Source organism: Vicugna pacos, chromosome 3 (genome assembly GCF_048564905.1).
Source record: "Vicugna pacos chromosome 3, VicPac4, whole genome shotgun sequence".
NCBI classification, from domain to species: Eukaryota; Metazoa; Chordata; class Mammalia; order Artiodactyla; family Camelidae; genus Vicugna; species Vicugna pacos.
Window position 1 is genome coordinate 117,246,094 of NC_132989.1, and position 17,703 is coordinate 117,263,796.

The window sequence follows — 17,703 nt, forward strand, 5'->3', positions numbered from 1 at the left end:
ACCCAGGTAGGTGGCAGCCCCGCCCACAGCTTTGACTGGGGTGCGAGCTGGCGCATGCGTCATGCTGCTCTGGCCCCTTGGCACAAGCCAGGAGGACCAAGTCCGCACCAGAAAAGGGCTCTGATGCAGAAGAGTTGTGGGTTGGGAGCTGCGATATCTCCTTCCACCTGGAGGCCCCTCTGCCCGCTGGGGAGGGGTGGCGGAGTTGGGGGGTGGGAGTGGGGGTGTGTGGGGGTGGGGTCGTGGGGAGCGAGGGGCAGGAACTGGGAACCAACCGGCAGGCCCCACCCTCCTCCTCCTTGGGAGTCTCCCTGCAGGGACGCAGGGCATTAGCTTTACCGCCAGGCTTTTTATTGTCTCCCAAAGTTTCCTCTTTCAGAGGAAATGCAAATATTCAAAAATATTAGATGCATAAATCCAAGAGTTGGGTAAGATGGGGGCCTCTGGACTTTGCAGGGTGGCATGGGCCCCACAACTGCATTTTCTCCCGGCTGTTCCCACATCAGAGCCAACGTCCCCTAGACTCATCTTTTTGCCTGAGTGGTACCTTTGCTCTCAGCACACAAAGCTGTTGACAGAGTTTACCTGTAAAGTCCTACCTGAATAAGTGCAGCGTAAAGGACAGAGAAGAACCCGGAGACCTCATTGGCTCTGGGTCCCTGACAACCAAGAGACAAACTGTATGGAGGTGGAGGTGGCCCAGTGAGAGAGACAACCGGCCAGACAGGGACTTACAGGAAAAATTAGCAAAGTACAAACATATGCATATTTACAGTAGAGCTTAAGGAAAACCCGACACCCATTTAAAACTCTTTCTTGCAAGGAATCCCTAAGCACGAAGGGAAAGGGGCATCGGGACGTAACTAGGGCGGCTTCTGGGGGAAGCAGGTGTTGGCCCCGCATGCAGGAGGGAAGGCAGAGCGAGCAGGGAGAGTGGCAGGCGGCGTGGGTGGGAGGAGAGGTGCCTGTTGTCTAACACCCACCTCTGAGGCCTGAGGCCACAGGCTGGGAGTGTGGGATGGAGAAGAAGGGAGCTGGAGGAGGTGGGAGGTGACATAAAGGCACTGTCCTGGGAAGGACCAGATATCCAGGGAGGGGTGTCAGGACCGCCCACTGTCCTGGGCGTCCATGGATGCCAGTGGCTGCGCATTCAGGTGGCTTGTGAATTTCTGGCAGCCGTTGGCTCCTGAGCCCCACGTGGAGCAGAGGGATGAGCGAGGTGTTGCCAGGTTGGGTTTTCTGGGCAACTAGAGTTTGACAAGTGGGTTCAGCAGGCTGGACAATGGGGGTTGGAAAGACGGGCCTCCCTGGTGAGACAAAAGGACAGCTCCAGTGTGGGTCCAGGAGCCCATGAGCTGCAACCACAAAGAGGCTGTGGCCAGCAGGGGGCGTTGGGAACCAAGGCCTCACAGGGGTGGCACGTTGGAGGCAGGAGAGGGAGCCCAAGGAAGCACGGCGCAAACACGGGGGAGAAGCTGTTCCCTTCCCACCAAAGGCTGGGCTGGAGGCAGCTGGGGGCGGGTGGGGCAGAGCTGTCCCAGGAGGTGTTAGGGATTCTGCTGCCTCCCTCTTGGGACTCCCGTGCTCTGGCCACGTGGCTGGAGCTGCCACTAATGCCAGCTCTGCTGTCGCCCACGGAGACGGGACAGACACAGGAGGAGAAAGAGCCTTTGCGGGACCTGCATGGAAGGCACCTGCATCACTCCTGCTCGCATCACACTGGCTGGGCGATGAGCTGGGAGGAAGAACGGGGAGCATCCAACTGGGCATCCGTGTGCGAGGGAGTGAGAGAATGTGCGTAGGTGCGAGTGTGGGAGTGTGCAAGAGTGAGTGTCGGGGGTCTGTTAACAACGACCAGAGAGAGAAAATGCACGTGGAGGGGCCCGTCCTGGCCATCCTTGATGGCCAGGGAGCTCACGGGGTGTTAATGACCACAGGTGGCCGTGGCGACTGAGCGTCTGATGGGACCTCAGTTTCTAAAGCTACAATGCAGAAAAAGAACATATACATGTGTGACTGAATCACTGTGCTGTACACCAGAAACCAGCGCCACACTGTAGATCAACTCTGCTTCAATACCAAAAAGAATAATACAAACACTGCTGCTCCTGGGGCAGCCCTTGAAGGAGGCAGGCCCCAGGCGGGTCCTTTGCATGAGAGACGGTGGAAACATACCAGCAAGGCTGACTGTGTATTAAGGGACAGTCAATTAAGGAGCATCTTATTTTTCGGGGCAGCATTTCAAATAGGACCGGTCAGGCTCACCTACGGGCACCTGCCCAGGGGGAGTGGAGCCACGAACCTCATGCTCAGGGCACGTGTCTGCACACGTTTTCTCTTTGTCATCTTACAGCTGAGGAAAGTGAGGCATGGAAGGTGAAGCCACTTTCCCGGGGCCACGCCCCTCACCTGTGTCACCCTGGCTCATCCCCCGATTCTACAAGCATTTACTGAGAGCCAGACACTGCGTTTGTCTTGGGATATGTCAGGAGACAAAACTAAGATCTGACCTTGGAGAGATTTTTCCAGAATCGTAAGGATGAAAATTCTGCACCAGGAACAAAGATGATCTAAATGGACACAGAGATGATGATGGAAGTCATGGAAAATGGTCCAGGGTAACAGCAACTTGATGCAGCCACATAAGGGTTGCTGGAGTTCCCTCACTGACCTCAGTGGCAGGTGGTGTTCTGATACCTACACAGGACGGGACTGTAGCCGTGGCCTGTCATCGGGAGTGACAGTGCACAGGCAGCAGCTGGGCAGCCCCTTGGATGCCCTCCCTGAGGGCCCATCACCAGGAGGCGGCCCTGGAGAGGAAGGCGGAGGGGCTGACCCTGTCCTCTCCTGCATCCCAGGGGGACCCTGCATGTCTGGCGGATGCACAGAGGCTGTTCAGGGGTGTCCCAGCCAACACGTCACATGCGAGTTGTGTGATGCTTAAAATCACAAAGTGGGGAGCCCAGGGGTGGGTGACTTAGTCTGGGGGTGGAGTGAGCGTTCCCTCGTGTTCACTGTAAAAGGCATCACCACGCCCAGCTGGCAGGGTGCCACGCGAGCACCAAATACTCCCGGTTGGCCTGATCTTTCACGTGCTGACAGATTCACTCTCACACGGGGCCACTCAATTCAGTTTCTCCTGCACGTAAAAGCCACACACACACACACACACCCCTCTTAGTCTAAGTTAGTGAGGTTTTTCTACTTCTCAGCATGCTTAACTGGGTTCCTGGAGGTGCCCTAGACTGCGCTGCCTTGGCAAGAACTCAGTACAAAGAGAACTTCAGTGCAGGCAGCACTGACATCCTGCTCGGCAAGGCTCCCTGGAGATGCGATCAGAGGTCACAGCGATGCACACACTGTGTCACCTGGAACACTGGGCAGAGGAGGTCACGTTGGTGCAACAGCTCAGCAGCCTGGGGGAGCCCCGCCTGTCTGGCCCCTCATTTCCTTCGGGCAGGAGGCTCATTTTCTCAGAAATGGTGCTGTGCCAACCGCGGGGTTCACTTCCTGAACCGTCCTGGAGGGTGGGCACTTGGTGTGTCGCTTTAGGCGAAGGAGGCCTATGGTGGCCGTGCTCCTGTCTGTGCAGCCCTGCACACCCCTTGGGGGCTCCTGGACCAGCTGCAGGGTCTCTGACAGACGTGAGACCTGGGCCAGAGGCTGCATTAACCCCAGGAGCCTCCTTCAGGCAGGAAGAATTCCCAGGCAGGCTCCAAGGCCTGCGGGGTGATGGATGAGGGGCCTGAGGCACTGGATTCCTTATGCAAGTTTTGACCCTTGTCTCTCTCACTGTCACGCTGCAGGGCGTGTGGCGAGGAACCAGCTGAGTCAGGGCCACTGGCCGTATAAGGTGGCCGGTCCCCAGCTTCTGAGGGACGACGGATCTTCCAGGGAGGCCCTCCCTCTCCTAGTGCTGGGGGCAAGGTCCCAGCCCCTCAGATGCTGGTCCGTGATCTCCATGTCCATCCAGGGACGCACGCAGCTCAGAGCGACGGGAGGCAAAGCCTCCCACCCGCCTGGGTTTCACCGTCTCGGGAAAGGCAGTGGGCATGGCGCTTCTGAGCGGCTCAGCAAAGCCAGCGCTCCTGGCTCTTTGGAATCAAGACGGGCGCGGTCACATGGATGGTGATGAGTGGCCGTCTGCAGGGTCTGGCTGGAGTGAGACTTCCATTCTGTAACCGCGATGGGTGACCCCCAACCCCTCTGTGGACACGAAGCCGGCGAGAGGCGGGGAGACTAGGACGCGCCAGGGCGTGAGGGCTGCCGAGGGCAGGGCCGGACCACGGCCCCCCTCGGGGTCCTTCCCCATCCCCGTCTCGGGGAACCTGCGCTTCATTTAGGAACATGCAGGGGCGGCAGGCCCGACGCCAGGTGAGCGGGGTGACACCTGCCTTCCGCGGCCGGGCTCGCGCGCCGTGTCCACGGCTCCCCCGCCGCCGGGGCGGCCCCGCGAGCGGGTTCTTGCGACACGTGTCACTCAGCAAGAAAAGGAAACAGCGGAGGGGCGGGAGGCTGAGCGCGCGCGCGGCCCGGGTGCCGCCTGCAGGGACCCAGCACGGCGCCGCCCGCAGAGAGCCTCCGCCTCGCTGGCCGGGTTCGCTGGCTGCCGGCCCCCGCCTGGCCCCCGGGGCCCGCGGCCCTGGTTACGGATCGCCTGGCCGGGCTGCGCGCTCCCACGCCCCAGGCTGCGGAGCACCGAGGACTCGGCGTTATGCCTGCAAAGCTCCGACGCGCGTTCGGAGGAAGCCGGCGCGCTCACCTGGGGGGGCAGGCAGACACTTTGCAGGGCGTGAGCCCCGCGGCAGGCCGGGTGTCGGGGCTGCAGAAGGACGCGTTCACGGGGAACCTCAGGTCTCTGTAGCAGCCTCCTCGCGTGGTCATGTGCCCTGTGAGAGACAGTGGGGTGCTCAGCAAAGGCTCACAAACGTGGAACGCGCCCCCCGGGGAAAGGCAGGCGGAGAGCTAATGAAACCTCTATTTTGGAAAACCTGCCGTGTTTCCAGGCCCCTGTGCTAGCCACGGGGCTGACCACTGACAGTCTGCCTTTCTGAGCGGTCTGGGCAGTGTTTACCCGTGAGTTTCATCAGTTCTAAGGCGGCTGGTACCTTCCCCCTACATCTTAACATCTTTAAACACATGTCTTGCTTTTGGTGCCAGCGTAGATTTGATGAAGCCGTCTATTGCTTTTCTGTTGTTTCTAGAGTTGGGAACACCCGTCGTTTCTCAAACAAACACAATACTAAGTACACTCACTTGTGTTTCCATTTGAGAGGTAGCAGCGGGGAACGGACAAGAATAAAACAGAAAGGAACACAGGCAACAGGGTGATAAGCTCTTCACCACCAGAGACTTCACAGAGCAAAACCCCACCGCGGGCGCAGCCGACTGGGAATGCGTGATGACTTAGGCGTCGCACCCCATGAGGTCAGTGGAAAAGGAAGCTGTTCTGATCCCCAGCCTCCCTCTGCCTCCCAGTGCTGTTCAGGCTTTCTGAATGTCCCTAAATGTGCTCCATCTTTCAGGGCATCAAACTGACCAAACAAGAGGCACCTAGAATAGTCAGAACCGTAGAGGCAGAAAGTAGGAAGCTGCCTGCCAGGGCCTGGCGCAGGGAGGATGGGGAGTTAGTGTTCCGTGGGCACAGAGTTTCAGCCTGGGAAGATGAAGAAGATTTAGAGATGGGGTGGTGATGGCTGCATACCAATGTGAACGTGCGTAATACCGTTGAATGGTGCGCTCAGAAAAAGAACCAAACCGGTGTTGATTTTAAATGAACACAATTCATATTAAGATTAAAAACGATTTCATCACTGTTCTCGGAAAACAGATGGAGGTCCACTGTCCGCATGGCCCGCCCGGGTCTCCCTCCTCACCTCAGCCCGAGCCGCACGTCTCAGAAGGACCGGGTGCCACCCCGGTCCCCCTGAGGTAGGCGACCAGAGGCCTCTTCACAAAGGAAGGGACCCGAGACACGGTTCCAGAGCAGCAGACGTGGCTTCAGGTGTAACAGTCTCTAACCTCAGTTCCATAAGAAGCCAAGTCCTTCTTTGCTTAAGGAAAATGACACGTCCCTAAAACGTGCGTGGAAGCAAGCCTGACGTTTGGCTTTGCTTTGTCAAAAGGAATGAGGCACGTGAGTGGGGAAAATTAGCTTCTCTCGAGAATCAGGTTTCTCGAGCAGCAGGAGGAGAGGAGAACTCCCGGGTCCCAAGCACAGAGCTCATGTGTCTGAGCTGGACCATTCCTGCTGGGGTCCAGCCCCGTGGGCGCTGATGGGGGACACTGGAGGTGACAGAGGACCCTCGTGGTCTTGTCCAGTGATTCAGCTCCCTGCCAACTTGACACCATCACATCTCAACGCAGTTAGACGGTTTTTACTGAGTGCTCTCCTGTGTGAATTTGCAACTATACTGTCCCAATTTTAATGATCTCTCATCAGGAAGGGCTTGTTAAAAATGCCTTTGATAAAGGCCATGGGATGCTTCTGCAGAAACATAAGAACATTTACTTACATGTGTTGAGACTTTTGATGTGAGTATTTCTACAAAAGAACAAGATTTAAGTCATGTAGAGCGAATGCCCCTGAACAGCCGCAAGAAGAAAGTCAAAAGGAAAGTCGGTCCCACGAGGCAGAAAAATCATAAATGAAAACAAACATTTCAGAGCTCTGCTAAGATCACAGCCCCAGCACCTGCTTTAATACACAGACTTAGGGAAATCGAAGTCAGGAGGCTCGGTGACTCGTGTGGGATGCGGGCAGCAGACAAAGCCATGGAGCCCTGGCGGCCACAGCTCTCCTGGGGAGTTGCGGAGGGCGGGAGCCACGCCAGGCACTGCGGCCACTGATGCTTCCTGCTGAGCTTCACCGCAAAAGGAAGCATGTCCTGGAAATCAGTCTGTCCCAGAGTCCTCCACCCAGTACCGAGGCAGCCGTGTGCCCTGTCACCACGTCACACACAGAACGGGTACGAGCACGGAGTGACGGGCACTGGAGGAGGTGCCCCGTGTCTCACGCTCCAAGCCTTGCACTGGTTCTTCTCAGCCTGTTTCCCCGGAAGTGCTTTCCTGGGCCTCACACTGACCGTACAGGGTGGATGTCTGACCCGCCAAAGCCTCCTGCCCTGTGTCGCCAGGCTACATCCTGGAACCACAGACCCGGCTGTCTAACGAGTACCCAGTACACAGACATCCATTTCAGAGCAGGCTTCCCCCAGGCCCCGTGCCCAGGGGTCTGTGGTCTTGCTTTTCTCTTTAAACTCCACACGTCCTAGCCTTGTCCTCCAGCCCCATTGTGTCCCTCTCCTGCTGGCCTCCACCCTGGTCCTCTGACCCCTTGGGCCCATCCACAGGCTGGCTCTCTACCTGGAGCGCAGTCCTCACGGCCACTCCCAACACACCTGGCAGAGGACTTCACATCCCTTTAAGTCAGACTCACACACGCCTCCGAATCCCTGTGCTCAGTGGCCCTCGGACTCCAGTGCTCACCTGAACCCTCTCGTAAGTTAAACCACAGGATTCTGGCCCGTCTGGAGCCTCTGACTCGGCGGGCTGGGGGGTGGGGGGGCCTGAGGACTTCCATTTCCAGCTGAGGCACTGGGGACCACACTGATAACCCCTGCTCTCGGCAGGACTGGAAGCCGTGACTTCACATCTCAGGTTCCAAGAGTCAAAAACAAAATTTTGGTCTTTGTCCCTGGCTCTCGGCACAGGGATCTGAGAACCTTTGGAGTGCCTCTGTGTGCTAATGAGCTGACTGGTGGTGGGGCCCCTAGACAGTTCGTGGGCAGGGCTGGTCCCCAGAAAGATGAAGGAGTGTGAGAGGGTTTTCATCCCATCCCTGACCTCCGGGGCGAGGAGACGGGCTGGAGATTTAGTTCAACTACCAATGGCCAGTGACTTAATCAGCCCTGCCTGTGTGGTGAGGTCACCATGGAAACCCCTAAACAACGGGGTTCAGAGAGCCTCCAGGCTAGGGAAGCACCCACACGCCGGGAGGATGGCACACCCCCACTTCATGGGGTCTGGAACCCTACCCCTGCTCCGGGTCCCTCTTCATCTGGCTGTTCCCTTGTGTCTTTTACAGTAAACCAGGGGTGGTAACTGAGAAAAGTGCCCCCCTTAGTCTGTTAGCCCATGTAGCAAACTATCGAACCCGAAAGGGGAGGGAGACTAGAACCCGCAAATTTGCAGCCACGCCAGACGGAAGGCTTGCAAATGGTGCCGGAAGTGGGGGCAGTGTTGTGGACCCGAGCCCTCAGCCTGGGGGTCGGACCGTAACTCTAGGTACACAGTTCTGGGGTTGAGTTGACCTGTAAGGTGCTCTGTGGCTGGAAAATCGGAGAATAGTTGTTGGCGTGGGAAAAACCCACATGTTCGCTGTCAGAAGGGTTGTGAGTAAAGACTGGTCATGCCAGGCTAGCCCAGGTTTGTCGTAGAAAAACGGTAAGGGCAACCCTCTTCCTCTGCAAAGCATCCCAGTTTGGGCAAGACGTTACCTGGTGAGCCCAAGGACAAAATTCAGTTGACAAGTACGTGTCACATCTGAGATCACGTTCCTGGAGGCAGAGAGTGCAGCTTCCGTAGATAAACCGGTTCCCACACTTAGTAAGTAGTTTTTCAGCCACTGGCCAATTTCATTATATTCAGTAACAACTAAGCTCCAGCAAGTTAATGCAGTCAACCCTCCTCCTCTGAGGGTTTTCATTCAGCTGATTCGACCAACCAGAGGTAGAAAATATTAGGGAAAAAACTGCAGAAATTTCCAAAAATTGAACTTGAATTTGTCTCATGCCAGCAACTATTTACGTAGCATTTACATTGTATTTACAACTATGTGCATAGAATTTACACTGTATTAGGTATCATAAGTAATCTAGAAATGATTAAAAGTATATGGGGGGATGTGTGTAGGTTATATGCAAATACCACACCATTTTTTATAAGGGATTGGAGCATCTGTGAATTCTGGCATCTGTGTGGGGGGTCCTGGAACGAACACAGAGGGGTGACTGGGGTGAGTTAACCAATGCTTGGCCAAAAATTCATCCAAGTAGGAGTCTGTTCCCTTCTTTATACAGTGCTTAGGGTGGACTGGGGATAGTTCAGATGACTCACCATGTATCAATGCAGAGATGAAATCTGAATCGGTGTTTTCTGAACCTATTTTTCCACTTGCTAACAGGGAATAAGAGACTATTAAGTTAGAGAAAAAGAAACACGTGTCATTTTACAGCTGTTCTGTACAGAAACTTGCGAACTCCCTTAAATTAAGCCGGATAATCTGATAACCCAATTTACATGAGGACGTACTGAGCGAGGGCACGCTTTCCCCAAACTGTTAGTGGTCAGTTCTCATAAACAGAGAAGGAAAATTAATCTTTCCTTCCCACTTACATGACAATTTATAAGTCCATTTTTTGAATTCTTTAACCAAAGTCTTCTGGCTTTTCAGGAGGTGTGAATATAAATAACGACTTCAGTTTGGTTTCCAGTTTTGAAATTGAAGACATGAAATTCAGTCCTTACACTCAAGAAAGAATCAGGCCTTAACGATCACTAATGGTTCTGAGCAAGGTACAGGCTTTCAATCAAGCAAATGGGACACTGTTTTGCTTTGAAATAGAAACAGAATTTTACTTGATTAACGTATTTATTTTCTTTCTTACTGGAGACCTTTGTTTGGCCTCAGTGTCAGCGACATAGCCAAATTGTTACCTTTACTTGGATAAGAGGGGAATCTACTGCTAGTCATTCATGGAGTAACGTAGTAACAACGTGCTAGAAAGAATATAGTCAGAAGGAAGACACTGAATTTGTCCAATGCATGTCCAAGTTCTGACTCTACCAGTTACTTTTTCTAGCTGGGGCCACTGGAGACCTTTCATTTTTCCTAGTGGGAATTACTGACATCTTAGGACACAACAGGACTTGCTGTGCAGCGTGGTTGCCCGTATTGGAAGGCTGTTAGCATCCCTGGATCCTGCCCACCAGATGCCCATCGCTACCTACCCCTACTCACCATGGCAACTGAAATGCCCACACCCATTTCCAAGTGTCCCCTCTGAGAGACAGTGCAGTCTTTGGGTGAGAACATAACAGATCACAAGCAGATAAGAAAGAAATTATATGGTTAGGAAAAGACAGGGAAAATGTAAAGAGTTGCCTGGAAATTTTTAGCAATTAGTGAAAAGAGGATAAAAAAGGACAGTGGTCATCAGGTTCACAGCAAAATTCATTCAAGGAAATGACTAATGAAGGAAATGCTATAAAACAGAATCTGTGATGTGTAGCTCAAAGTAAGATTCAGAAGGCATTTCATGGTCTTAAATACTTATACTGATAACGATAGATATGAATGGAAATAAATGAACTTAATACCTAATAATTAGGATGTTAGAGAAAAGGACAGCTCAAGGAAGCAGAGAGAAGGAATTATATAGATTGGAACAGAAGTCAGTATATTAGAAAATGAACAGACATCAGTCTATTTGAATGTAGACAAAGTGTGGAGCAGAAGTCCATATGTTAGCAAAGAGAACATGGTAAGTCCAAGAGCTGATCTTTTAGGGGAGAGGGGTGGTCCTCAAACATAACAACCTGCACCCCAGTGCAATGCCCTCTTTCTCTCTCTCCCCGGATGACGGGGCTGGTGTCGGGGCTGCGGTCTCTGCATCTCCTGTCTTGAGGCTGTTGGGTAGGTCCCAGTGAGAGGCACAAGCGCAGGATGTGGGAGCAGAGGACGGACCACAGCGTCACGTCCCCGGCCGCGGTGCTATGCCCTTGGCTTTGGCAGATGTGGGGTCCACTGTCCTCTCCAGACATTGTCCTGGGGATCACCTGCTCCTGTGCTGGCTTAGCTCGAACCCTCACCAGCGATTCCTGGAATGTCCTACACCTTCCACCTGTTTAACAGCTGGAGCAACTCGGAGAGCTACGTGCGTCTCTCTCTGACCTTTCCTCCCCCAACCTTTCCAAGCATTCTGTGAGCACATGATCCTTCATATTAAATACCTTCCTGCTTGAGGTCCCTAAGACGGTTTCTGAGTTCCTGACTGAGCTGTCACTGACATACTAACTTAGTGAAGAAAATAAACAATCAGCATGAATATGCAAGATAAGAAATGAGAATAAGAAAATATGTGCATGTAGAAAAAAAAATGATTCCATCAGGCACTTTGTTCAAATACATAAAAATTCTATTTAAAATCCTACAGAAAAGGGTGGCTTGCTTAATTAGCAAAACTACCCCTATAAAAGATAAATAACCTAAGTGGTCTAATTACCATACATAATATAAAAAAATTACCAGGGGTCTAACTCCTGAAAAAGCAACATCTTCAGATGCTTCAAATAAATTCTACCAAATGTAGATAAAATAGATATCTGTTTAAATAGAGCATACAAAAAAGAAAGGTTTACAACATTTAAAACCATTTCGTATATTTTAGCATGCGAAGAAAAACTATAGCTCAGTAGTACTCAGGAATATTAATGTAAAAACTACCAACTGAATTAAAAGAGGCAGAATCAAGTAGCACTGGGGAAAGCAAAACCCCTGATGTCACTGATAGTAATCCCCAGTAGGAATAGAAGAATGGTTCAGCATTTGGAAAATTGGCTAATATATTTCACCCTTTTAATAGATTAAAGAACAAACATAAAGTTTATCACAAATATAACACAGTTCAGCATGTGACAAATGCTGCCTTGATTATGGCAAAAATGTTTATAAAATAGACAACTGATGAGTATCTAGTCTCATCTATATATTTGTATATTTGCATGAGTTTATGTGTGTGAATATCTGCATCTGTCTATCTAGACAGACAAATATTTACATGTTTATTTAAACCTAGAAGCCACAGTTATGGTAAACACTAGAAACATTCCCATTAAGGTCAGGAATAAGAAAAAAAAATATTGTCACTTTAGTTAAGGCCATTTTGGAGATCCTGGCCCACACAATTAGACAAGATAAAAGAATAAGGAATATGAACATGATAGCAGGAGAGAGACTGCTATCTATACGTGTGTATATATATGGTGGTATGACCATAGACCGAGATGTCTAGATCTATCCATATCTATATATTCTAGAAGACTCAAGCAAATAGACATGAAGTGAGTCTCTTGACTATTGGAGGTGGAGAGAAAGAGCTAGAGAAGGATGATGACAGACTCTTGTTAAGTAGAAAAATGGACACAGGCTGAGTCGAGAAAGACCAGAGAGATCTTTAAAACAAAGAGGAAACAATGCCTGTTGCTGAGATGGTAGAATTTGCTCTGGGGGTTGCAATCCAAGTGAATGTGACTAGCAGCTGTCACTGGTGGGAGACTGAGAAGAACATCGAGATTTGTATCAAAACACCATCCTGAGTAGTGATGATGGTGAAGGCCTGAGGGCAAACCAGCACTCTAGGGGAGGCCACAGAGACACAGGTGGTGGCTTTGCGGTACACCGAAGGACCCTGAGAGAAAGAACTAGGGAGAAGAAGGTGCTCATAATGGAAGGAGGCAAATGGGCCAAACAGATGGTGGAAATTAAGGGCAGAGAAAGTCTGAAGTGATGAGGGGGTGACCCGTGAAGAAGCCTGTGGGAAGGCCAGGAGGAGGGGCTGAGAAAGGGCTTTGACGTGGTTTGTGATGGGGTGTTGGTCATGGCTGGACGCGCTCTCAGAAATGAACTGTGAGGCGGGCGGGATGAGCAGCAGGTGGCTCCCGGCTGGGAACAGAGCAGGACGTGAAGATTACTCTCATGGAAAGTTTGGCAATGAAAGGTGAGACAGAAAAAGGGAAGAGTGAGGGAATGAAAGAAGAGTCACTCTAAGACTGAGGAGGTCTGAGCGACCCCGAACGAGAGAAAGGGTACGTTTGGTGGTGAGAAGTGTGTTTGGTGGGTAGTGGGTCCAGAGTATCAGCGGAGAATCAGGTGTGGGAAGGCAGGGCGTCTCCTTGGGGCAGAAGAACCCGAGAGAACGAGTAGCAGGGACTTTTGCTGCGGGCTGGTGGGAACGGGCTGATATTTACATTTGATGTAACCCTCCCCGCATGGAGGATGGAGGCTGCCTACCTGTATGTGCAGAAGTAGCTGGTGCGGAGAGACACTTGGAACCGATTACAGCAGGACGCCATACTCGGTCTGGCTTCCAGCCGGCTTCAGAGGGTAGTTAAAGCGTTGCCTTTAATCTATAATCTACAAGGATCAGGGGGGCGTGGGTCCAGTTAGCAGGAACCTCTTCCGTCCTTATACAAAACCACCATGATTAAAATCACATGGGTCCCCAGACTCACATCCTGGGTGTTTGCCAGGAAAGTTCTTGTCTTCAATTCTCCCACTCATCCACTAAGGTCATCTTACCTCACCTTCCAAAGAGCACAAAGCAGGGACCTTTGACCATCACAGTCCCTGGTGGGAAATCTGACTGACATTTAAAAATTAAGTACAGTACTCAGCGAAGTTACTGCTATTCTTTTAGAACCAGCTCTTCCCAGGGACGTGGTCCTTGCTTGTGATCCTTGAAAACCAGGGACTCAGAGATGCCTCAGGCGGGGGGGGGGGGGTTCCTGGGGCTCTGGGCAGGGGGCTAGCCTTAGCCAGTGGGTTTGCATACAGTGTGTTTAGAAAGAAGTCCTCCTGGCAGAAACACAACTGAAAGGGGCTCCCTGAACCAGCAGTTCTCAAATGTTTCAAGACCACCGCGGGAGCTCTTAGTAAAGCAGTCTGCTGGCCCACCCTTCCTTGTCCCAAAGGTTTCTGATTCAGCGGGTCAGGGGTGGGAATTCCTATCAAATCTTAAAGTGATGATAATGCTGGCCTGGGATCCTACAATGCCAACAACAATACATCTCAGTTATTTTCCACATAATTTTGCATGAAGTGTCCTTAAATGGGTGGGACCCTAGGTTTGTGAAAGTGAAATCAGGATGTTTACACTCCGTGTCTCAGATCTCATGCTGCTGGTCAAACTGTGCCCACAAACACACAAAAGGGGAGGGGTGTCCAAGCTATTTATAGGCAGTGTTTTCCCAAGAGAAACCATCTTAATCTTTTAGGAACCACCCCTTCCAAATACTCTCCAAAAAAGTGGAGCCAAAATGTGTCATTTCTAGGGAAATTTTGGAGGCAAAAGGAAGGATTCACTATTTACAGTTCATTTGAAGTGTGAAAATAAACAGAAACCTCATTTAAAAGGGAGTCAGGAGGCCAGAAGGGGGAGAGCTCATCCCTACCACGCGATATCAACTGCATTACCAACTGGAGGAGAGGCACCTTGCATCTCCAACAGGAAGAAAGTCATTCCTTCACTAAAAGCAGGAGAAAGGAAGTTCTCCTTGCCTGGCAACAGCCCAGCCAATGAGAAACTGCTGCAACTCAGCCAATGAAAAGTCACTATACTTCAAACACCCAGTTTCCTCCAATAAAGTTTTTTTCAGAACAGCCCCCTCAGCTCCCTCTTCTCCTCTGTAGAAGCATTCCTCTTCTTGGTTCTCTGGACTTGCCTGTAGCTGGACATCAACTGCATGTCCAGAACTGCAGTTCTTTGCTGGTCCCTGATAAACCCATTTTGCTGCTAAAATAACTGGCTATTAATTGTTTTAGGTCAATGAAAGAATCAACAGTGCTTGAATATATTTGCTCAAGAACGTGAACTCCCACATTAAAAGTGGTCTATTGACTTAATACACAAGCAGGAACTCTTTGCAAATGAAGGCTACAGAGGATGTGATTAACATGAGGAAAGATTACCAAAGGAACGTCTAAAGGAGGGCGCATACCTGTAAACCTGGACGTGGGGAGGAGGGATGGAACAGGATTTATTAAAATGTTGGCAGTGACTCTGGGGCAGAGGACAGTTTATCTTCTCTATTTCCTATGTTTATGACATTTGTAATAAAATAGAATTCCAACATCTACAGGTTGGGGCCTGCATGAAAATGCACAGCCCCTCTTGCCGACAGCCTGACAGTCTTCTCTCAAGGACACAGGGCCATGAGGGGTGGCGCAGGAGGGGCCCGACCTCCCAGGTGACCCTCACCTGACCTCCTGTTGGCCTGCAGCCTGTCTGCCCACCTCATCTGGCCTCTCCTCCCCCTTCCTGCTCTTTGCCCTTAGAAGACTCAGCGTCGGAAGCCCGAAAGACCAAGGCAGGAGGAGCTGGCGTTCTGGTTTCTTTTTTGATCCGTCTGGTAATTGTTGATTGACACAGAAAATCACACCAGAAAGTGTATCAGAGGCCTCGTCAAACACACACCACACACGCACCCAAGGGTGCTGGGCCTGCTCAGGGTCCCTCCTCAGCAGAGGGCAGGTGGAAGGCTGGCTGCAGGTGCATCCCAGGTGTCAAAAACACGCCCGGCTGCTTGGGGAAAGGTTCCGATTATGCTTTGAGAAACTATTTTTCACAGTTAGTCCAGGGCTGTAGAGAATCTCATGAGACCAGAAGGTCTGCTTCACTTGAGAACTGAAAATCTGAGCCCACGGGCTTGGCCAAGATCACCTGCATGTCTTCCATCTCCCTGATTTCGTCCCATTGTTTCTGGATGGTTCATCTCGGATCAGTTCTCCCTTCCGCGCTCCCTCTGGGTCTGCTCTCCAGCTCCTGCTTTTCTGCTGTCTACTCATTACCTCGGGCTGACCTCTATTCCAGCCATCCAGCAACCTCACCTGGAGGACAACTGGTGAACTAAATGTGAACCAAAAGAAACAGCCCTCGTGCTCGTGGGCAGTGTCCGTGCCTGCATGTCACAGGGTTTTCCTTGGGTCCTTAATCAGAGACTTTGCTCACAAGATGCATGTGATCTGCACACCCAGGATCTTGGGATGGGCATTCGCCTGGACCTAAAGTTCTCAGTGCTGGGATCTGGACGGTTCACAGGCTGGCATGTTGTCAAAGACAGACTGGCTAGTACGGCAGCCTGGATGGAGACAGGGAAGACAAAACCCCTCAGACTGATGTTAGAACGCCCGTGGAACCACAGTCTGGGGCGTCCTGTAGGGACAAAGTCTCTGCCAGGTCAGGAGATTGAGGCTGCCACTGTGGACAGGCCCACGGGCTGCCGGAAACACCACGTGCCAGGACTGGACCCCACGTGCTGACCTGCGTCCGCCCGGGAGAGGTGCGCCCCACCAGGAGCCCGGGCAATCAGAAGGCATCTTGCAGGACCACTTCCCTCCATCATCTTTCAGTGCTGCAGAAGCGAAGCGAGCTCATCCCCCACCCGGACAGAAGCCCCGAGGCAGCACTTCCTGCAGCTTCGCCCGCTCGTCCGGAGCCGCCTCTGCAGAGGCCACCAGCCTGCACACTCCGTGGGCACGGACACACCAGACACGCTGCACACGCCTCTCCGAGTGTGTGCGTGTGCACCACACGTGCCTGCACACACGTGTGTACCACAGCGCCCGTGACACTGAAGATGGCGGCGCAGTGCAGAATCGGGAGGGTCGTGTCCCTCAGCCCTGCCTGGGCCCACGTGACGAGCACCACGTGTGAAACCCCCTCCTGCTGTATGAGCTGAGGGGCTTAAATGGTCCAAGTTCTTAAGCAAAGCTGTGATGCTAACGGAAAGCAGAGATGCTGACGTCTGTTTGGCCAGACTAAGTGTTTGGGGTTTACAGGCATTCTCGCCTCTTATCCTTAAAGGACCCCTATCCGGTCGATTACATTATTATCCTTATTTTATAGATAGGCTCACGGAGGCGTAAAAGGCTTAAATAGCTCAGAAGGTCACAAGTCTCAAAGAGGCTGGGCCGGCACGCGGCCCCTGGCAGTCTGGCCGAAACCCCACACCGCGTGTTCCAGCCTTGCCGTGACGGCTTACCGACTGGCCTGATCCTTCTGCCCAGCGTGACGTGCACGTGTGGAAATGTTAACCCCTTGTTTGATTTTCACTTGAGCTAGAAAAGGATTCACAGCATTTTCTGTTCCAGAGCTCTTCCTGTCCTGGAGGACCATTTCTTAAACTGTATCTTGCGGGGAGCTGGGTATAAGACTGGGAGTAAGGGGACTTGAATTCGAAGCCCTGCTCCCTTCTTCATGGCCAGTAGCAGGGGGCTAGGGGCCTGAGGCCGCCCCGGGAAGCCGCCCCAGGGGTTCACAGCAGGCCGACCCACCTCCCCATTTCCAGACGTGGCCTTCACATATTTATGAATCAAAAAGTGGTTGAGATCCATGGTGCCAGGGATGTGCTGGGCACTGGGCTAGACCCTGAGGACACAGCATCTAGTAATGAACGTAAACCTCACCAAAACCGCCACCAAAGACAGCGCCATCAATGTCACAGAATCTAAACCTCGGGGAGAATGTAGCAAGTAACAGAAACAGACGTGAACCCACATCAGACGTCAGGTGCGGCAGGACCAGGGAGACACACTCCTGGGCAGGGAAGCTGACAGCGCTGCTGCTCTCGGGTGTGGGGACCGTGGCCTGCCCCCCAGTGCCTCCCAGAGTGGATAGCTGGTGCACAGAGCATGGCGAAGGCGGACCAGACGTGCAGGGGACACCGCACCTGGGCTACAAAGAGCCCTTCCTCAGACCCAAGGAGAGTTCAAAACACTGAGAAACCTCACAAAAATGAAACTGGTGCAGAACAGAATCAAAACTAAAGCGAGGGAGAGAAAAGCTGAGGCAGCGCTCAGCCCAGCAGCATCTGGGATGATGAGGTGTGAGGACACGTGTCACAGATTCTTCCGTCTGCAGGACA

At 52.2% G+C, this 17,703-nt stretch overlaps 1 protein-coding gene across 1 annotated transcript in view; it reads right to left on the bottom strand.

The window, feature by feature from the left end:
• Nucleotides 1–17,703, bottom strand: part of ADAMTS16 (ADAM metallopeptidase with thrombospondin type 1 motif 16) — a 153,569-nt gene that overhangs the window by 37,820 nt on the left and 98,046 nt on the right. The window contains exon 18 of the mRNA XM_072958938.1: nt 4,763–4,889. Coding sequence (XP_072815039.1) covers nt 4,763–4,889 — 127 coding nt within the window. The remainder of the gene's footprint in view (nt 1–4,762; nt 4,890–17,703) is intronic.